Below are 7,526 nucleotides of genomic sequence, written 5' to 3' on the forward strand. Positions count from 1 at the left end.
AATGGTATTTAGGAGAGTACTACAAATAACAGAAAATGGGATCCATATTCCAAGACCTATAATGAATGATGGAAGGCTCACCCTAACTTTCGTTGGGGAAATTCTCAAGCCGGTCCATCGTCTGGCCCTCCTAGAGGTCAGTTTCTCCAAAGACCACAAGGACAACAATTTAATCAACAAGTACCTCAATAAGCAGCTGAGCAAGCACCACCGAGTTCATCAATGTCCACGGAGGATATGATTCGGGCTCTTACTCTCAGTGTTACTCAAGATAGAGCAGATGATAAGCAAAATTTTAAGAATCTTGAAAATCAGGTTAGTCAGCTGGCTACTGCAATTAATCGGTTGGAGGCTAGAGATTCTAATGCACTACCATCTCAAACGGTGGTGAATCCTAGGGAGAATGTGAGTGCCGTATCATTAAGGAATTGTAGGCAATTAGTCGAGATTGAAAAGCCAAAAGCTAAGCCTAAGGTGGTGACCATTCATGAAAAAGAGGAAGAGATAGTGATCGAGGAAGATGAAAAAGCTTCTAATGTCAAGGAGAAGGATCAGATTCCCTTTTCTATACCGAAGGAGGAACCAGAGGTACCTTTTCCCGATGCATTGAAGAGAACCCATTACTTTGAGCATGACAAAAACATTTATGAGGTATTTCAAAAGTGCGAGGTAAATATTCCTCTTCTTAACCTTTTAAAGAGTGTTCCTAAATATGCTAAGTTTTTAAAAGAATTATGCACTATTAAGAGGAATAACAAATTGAAAGGGATGAAGAAAGTAAAGGGTAAGGGTTCCCAGGGGGAGATTATTAGTAAATATGTGTCTGCTCTATTTCAAAAGAAAATACCCCCTAAATGTGGTGACCCTGGTATGTTTGCTATCCCTTGTACCATAGGAGACCTTAGGTTTGAGAAGGCCATGTAAGATTTAGGGGCGTCTATTAATGTCACCCCTTTTGCTATTTATGAGACTCTAAAACTTGGACCTTTAAAAGACACTAGTGTTGTAGTTCAGTTGGCTGATAGGTCTAGTGTCTATCCTAAGGGGATTGTGGAGAATGTCATGGTAGGGGTTGGTAAGTTGGCCTTTCCGACTGACTTTTATGTTCTGGATTTGAAAAATGAGGCAGGTGCTATACCAGTCTTATTAGGGAGACCATTCTTGAGGACCGCGGGGACTAAGATAGATGTCCCTAAAGATTCTTTTACCATGGAATTTGATGGGACGGTTGTTAAATTTGAAATTAATAAACCATCTTATCGTTCTCCGACGATTTATTCATTGTGTCCCATAGACATTTCTACTAACCATGTGTTACCAAAGTGCCGGAAATCTCCTATTCCGAGCAAATGTGTCTTATGTTTTGCAGGGATCCCCTCATAAGGAACAAAGGTGTGTTATCTTATGGGATTGTCGGGACGATGCAAAGGCATTTAGAGGTAAAAATGAGGCTTGGTTTGATAAGTTAATTCGCCGGAAGGGCTCTGGGAAAGGTTTGCAAACTATCCATATAAAATCTCGTCAACATTCTTCCTCTTGCAAACCTGTTGGTAAGTTAAGGTAGTTTACTTCTTCCTATCTTCAATCGGGTGGTTACCATTCCGGAGATGTCGAGCCAACGACGTTAAACAAAAGCGCTCCCGGGAGGCAACCCGGATTTTGTATTTTTTTTCTTTGTAATATTTCTTTAATTATGGTTCATAGTTAGTTAATTAATTTCGTTTAATTAGTAATTAGAAATTTTATTATGTTTATTTTCGTTACTCGTTTTAATTAATTTTATTTTGACGGTATGTTATATGTACTAGGAACGAAGAATGATATTTCAAGATGGAGGAAAAGAGTCTCGATTTGCGCGTCATAGTGATACACATCTGTCGCACTTATTTGTCGCGCTTACGACAAAGCTATGAGCCAGCCTTCAGACTCGATTCACGCGTTCAACGTTCAACATAGGCGCGTTTAGGATTCGACACCCGTTCACTTAACACGCGCGTGGATCCTACCTGGAGGTATACAAGTTTTATCTCTAATTCTCCTCTTTTCCTCAGATTTTCTAAAATCAATTCATTCCAAATAAAAACTCTCTTAATTTCCGATTTCTTCCCTCAATTTGCTGCACAAATTCACGAAAACTTTCTCACAAATCGTGATTGCGTTAATTCCTCCATTGATTTTTCGAAATACAATCCCTTATTGCTACAACTGGTTCGAAAATTTGGGGGTTTATAAACTCCCTAATTTCGGCAATTTCGGAAATTCAAGCAATTACTTCAATAAATCGTGTTCCTTCCTTGTTATATCAACGATTTCGTGCCAATACTGCTGAAATTGGTGCGAGAATATTGGGGTTTCGAAGAACCCTAATTTCTGGAATTGAATCTACCACTTTGAGTGAGACGATTTTGGGCGCTGGGTTGGGGTTTACTGCGTCGGTTCGAAGGTTTTTTCTACTCCTTCACGACTACTGCGTTCTGCAGGTTTGTAAGTAATCCACTTCTCGGGTTAGCATATTTCTCCTTTGCTTCAGCTCGAATTTTCATTGTTTAAGTAGAATATTTGTGAGTACTTCTACCCGATTGTGGTCGTCTTTTGCGTATTATTGCTAGATTGAGGACTGTAGCTTGGTTTGTGTTGAGTGCTTTGAGGGATTGTGTCGGGTTGTACGGCTTTGGGATTGTGTCGGGTTGTGAAGAGACTGTGAGGTTGCTTTTGTGACGTATCGGGAGTGTTGCTTTTGAATTGCGGTGTTGGAGTTGTTGTGAATTTGTTGCTGGAGTTGCTGGGACTAGGTGTTGGTGAAGTGAGGTTAGGTAGTGCTGGGCTGTGTTGTGGGAGTGCTGAGTTGTTGAAGTTTTTGTGTGGTGCAGAGGAGTACTGTGTAGTTATTGCTGGATAAAGGGAGTGTTGGAGTTGCTGTGGTGTTGTTGTTAGATGGCCCCATAACGAAAAAAATCCACCCCGAAAAGATGCAGAAACTACCTCAAAAGTTGTCGTAAGTTGTTGGAGTTGCTGTGTTAGGATGTAGCTTGAATGAGAGGCTGACGGGTCGGGCGAACCGGAGAGTACTGAGGAAGAGGAGGGGGCTGATGATGGTGAGGGTACTAGTGGTGGAGAAGCTATTGATGATGCCTCTTGGCAAGGCTGTGTAGCGATTGAGCTGAGGAATTGAGAGATGAGTGACATGTTCAAGGACATGAATCAGGGGTCTTACAAAAACCCCGTGGATTCCATGTATGGAGAGTTGACAAAGAGGCTTGTGCTAGAGCCTGACAGACCCGTCGCTTCGGGTCTCCTTCTTCCTAGCTAGTGGTATGCCTCTTCCCTTTTCTTTTGTGTTCCCGTACAACATTGGGGACAATGTTGAGTTCAAGCATGGGGAGGAGTATATGCACTATTGTAAATATTTTAGTCCGTCACTTGTAATTTAATTTTCTTTATTTAAAAAACAGAAAAAAAACAGAAAAAAAAAAAATTGAAAAAAAATGAAAAAAAAAACAAAAAGAGAAATACCCGGCTAGGTAAAAACCCGAAAGGGCGCCTAGGCAAAAATGGGAAAAGTGGTCGAGGACGGAGTGAAAACCCGCAAGAGCGCTCCGGGTAAAATGAAGAATTGAGATGCGTGCCACGAGAATAGTGTGCGGAAAATAGCTAGAGTGAAGACCCGCAAGGGCGGGCGCTCTAGGCAAAATGAGAGATTTAGGAAAAAAATCCATTTCACACTAATTTTTGTGTCCTGTTTTTGGTGTGGCGTCATAAGAAGGGTGCTAAAGAAGGTCGGTCGGGTAGGACTAGCGGCTAAGGTGAGGAGAACCACGGTGCTATGTTGTTGTTGGTTGCACCTTGCTATGGCGGTTGTTGGTTTTGTGCTAGTGAGTGGAGTAGAGGTGTTTAGGATTATACACATGGCTAGTTGGTTTTTGTTGTGAGCCATGTAAATTTTTGGTTAGGATGGAGCGATAAGGGGCGTAGCATTGTTTTCTATTGCTGTATTGTGGTGACTACCGTCACTAATTATTGTTACTTTGCTCTTTTGTATTTTGAGGATGTGGGTGTGTTACTCTTTGCTAGGAGGTGGAAATGATTACACTTTTGAGGGTGTTTTGGAGGGCATGAGAGGGAAGTGAGCATTCTTGTTGTCGGTCATTTTTCTACCATGTGTTGGGTTTCAGCTGATGTTGTTATACTTTTTCATTGTGTCCTTCGGTTTTACATCGAGGACGAGTAAAAGTTCAAGCATGGGGAATTTGATACGACTCATTTAGTCGTAGTTATTTGGAGCGAATTAGTATGGTTTTGACGGTTTGAAGTAGTGTTATGGAGTTTAATTGCAGGTTATTTGTTAGTGAGCTTTGGTTAGCTATTGGGCCAGTTTTACAAGTTTAAACAGAGTCCAAGTCCGAGGAGAGATAGGCCCGAATACCTTTGGAGATATCTGAGACGTGTGCGTTTAAGGTGCGCTAATTGAGCGCGCATAAATCAAAAGAAAAGTGATGCGGCAACAGCTATTGCGTGACCCGTGTTTTGTTTCCTTATTTGACTCGGTTTGTTCCGATGAATTTTATTATTATTATTATTTTTTTTAGTACTTTATTTCCTACATTAATTATTTACCTATTTTACTATATAATTTCAGAGGGGAACTTTAGTAAGAGACTTACACAACTTTGAGAAAAAAAAACCCTATTATTGTTATTAGCAGACGATGTGTAACTAATCTTTCTTCTTGGATTCAAGCAATTTGAAGCGCTCATAATACGACTGTGAGTTTGAATGTTTTAATTTCTTGTCTTGATTATTGTGAATTGCTTAGTTATTAATTTTATGAATGTCGATTGATTATTACTAGGTGTACAACTAGTGATTGATTTCTTCATTCTATTATTAGTATTGTTAATTAAATAGGATTTATTGATTTAACTCTACGCTAGTAACAACTAGGAATTAATATTGAACGGGATATGTTGATATTAGTACTTAGAAGTGATTCACATAAATATCTAAAGTGCAACTGGATTGTATGCATTATTTATTCTCTATCGAGTTCTCTATTTTATATTGCTGTTGTTGAATTAAATCATGAACTGGATTGTTAAGGTTGTTTAACAGTTAGGGTTGATTAAGAACGGGATTCGTTTTAATTAACTATTCGTAAGGAGAATTGGAATTTGTCATTCACGATAGAGTAATCAAGATTAGTAATTAAAACCGTCTTACAGTGATCAATTGTTGTTGAGTGTGGATATATGCTTGGCTCTAAGACCCTTTTAAATCATTTGATACACCGAAAGTCATTAGTTTTATTACTCAATTTGCGTTAGCTATTAATCTTAGTTTATTAGGAAATCACTCAAACCTCCCCCCTTTTGTTACTACGATCTTTAATTACATTAAAGATCGACTGTTCCTACATTATAAATTGCATAAATTGTTAATCTGATTTCCTTGGGTTCGACCCTTATTTCCGCTTTACTACTGTTTAGTATTTGGATTTAAGTGATATAAATTGTTAATTTGAGGCATACGACTTTAGCCTGTCAGTGTCACACTTTCGAGCGTATTCTACTGAATCTCTCTTCATTGTGGGCCAGAAGTAGCCTTGCCTGAGAGTTTTGTTTGATAGACTCCTGCCCCTACATGGTTTTCACATTCGCCACTGTGGAGGGCATGCAATATGGTCTGTGCCTCTTGCTTATTTAGGCACTCTTTTGTCATCTGGAAGCTTGCCATCTTTTAGCCAATCTAAGTAAGGCATGCTCCAATCTAGATCAGCTGACTGGTCATCTGTGTTTGACAGAACTACTGCTCGATTCTCCACACCCTGCTGGCCTTCCAGCTCTCCTCTGTCTATTTCCTCTGCTTTTTGGATTGATGGTTCTAACACGTGCGCGATGGGTATGTTGGCCAGCTCTGTTGGTTTGAAAGTTGCCGCCAGGGTTGTCAGGGCATCTACTTTCACATTCTGGTCTCTGGGAACCTGCTTAAGCTTGCAGTCTTTGAATTTCCGCTTTAGCTCCTTTGCTACTTTTAAGTAGGCTATCATCTTTGAATCCCTGGCTACATATTCATCATTTACATGATTAACTATAAGCAATGAATCACTGTATACCTGTAAGTTTCTGATTCCCAAATCTAGAGCTAGCTGCATCCCTAGTATTAAGGCTTCATATTCTGTTTCATTGTTAGTAACCTTAAACTCACAGCGGATTGCTTGTACTATCAGATCCCCGTGTGGAGATAACAAGATTAGGCCTACACCTGCCCCCCTTTGATTGGAGGCGCCGTCAATGTGCATCTGCCAGACTTCCGCATCCTTGTCCCCTTTGAGGGTCAAGATCTCTTTATCAGCCAGATTTTGGATAGCTGGGCTGAAGCTTGAAACGAAATCTGCCAATGCCTGTGACTTTATTGCCGTCCTTGGGTCATACCTAATGTCATATCCACGAAGGTATATGGACCACTTCGACATTCTTCCTGATAACTCAGGCTTCCTCATTACAGACTTTAGGGGATAATTAGTCACAACATGTATGGTATGTGATTCAAAATAAGGGCGCAGTTTGTAGGACGCAGTTATAAGTGCAAGTACCAGTTTTTCGAGGGATGTGTACCTGGTCTCTGCCGGTAACGGAGACTTACTTACGTAGTAGACTGGTCCCTAACTTAGACTACGCTTACTGCTACCTCTATGACGGCTAGGTACAAAAACAATGGTTCTCCTTGCTCTGGTTTTGATAGCAGCGGTGGGGTGCTGGGGTAGTGCTTCAGCTCTTTGAATGCTTGTTCGTGCTCTTCGGTCCATTCGAATCTTTAATTCTTCCTTAATATATCATAGAATATCCTGCATCTGTGTGAGGATCTCGAAATGAACCTACTGAGAGCTGGCACCTTACCTGCTAGTCCCTGTACATCTTTTGGGTTTTCTGGTGATTCCAGCTGTAGTACCGCCTTTATCTGTTCTGTGATGGCTTCTATTCCCCTTGGGTTACTATGTAGCCCAAGAACTTCCCGGATGAGACTCCAAAGTACATTTGGAAGAGTTCAGCTTCATTTTATACTCTCTGAGTGTGTCGAAGGTTTCTGCCAGATGCCGCATATGATCCCCAACTTTCCTTGACTTTACTACCATATCATCGATATATAATTCCATAGTCTTTCCTATCTTCTCTTTGAACATTTGATTGACCAACCATTGATAGGTAGATCCTGCATTCTTCAGGCCGAAAGGCATAACGTTGTAACAGTATATCCCTCTCTCTGACATGAATGTTGTCTTCTCTTGGTCGGCTGGGTCTATCTTGATTTGGTTGTAACCACTCCAGGCGTCCAGGAATGTTAGCATCTCATGTCCAGCCGTGGCGTCAACCCTAACACCAATATGCGGCAGCGGGAAGGGATATTTTGGGCATGTCTTGTTGAGATTGGTGAAGTCCACGCATACTCTCCACTTCCCATTCTTTTTGGGCACTACCACTACATTTGACAGCCACTCTGGATACTTTACCTCTCTTATTTTGTTTGCTGCC

The 7,526-nt window shown here is 40.7% G+C and overlaps 1 protein-coding gene across 1 annotated transcript; it reads right to left on the reverse strand.

Annotated features, from left to right (window-relative positions):
* Positions 1-5,692: 5,692 nt before the first annotated feature.
* On the reverse strand, positions 5,693-6,496 carry LOC141647138 (uncharacterized). The gene has a single exon (XM_074455198.1). The coding sequence runs from the start codon at positions 6,494-6,496 to the stop codon at positions 5,693-5,695; it is 804 nt and encodes a 267-aa protein (XP_074311299.1).
* Positions 6,497-7,526: the final 1,030 nt, after the last annotated feature.

This window comes from Silene latifolia, chromosome 1 (genome assembly GCF_048544455.1).
Source record: "Silene latifolia isolate original U9 population chromosome 1, ASM4854445v1, whole genome shotgun sequence".
Classification (NCBI taxonomy): domain Eukaryota; kingdom Viridiplantae; phylum Streptophyta; class Magnoliopsida; order Caryophyllales; family Caryophyllaceae; genus Silene; species Silene latifolia.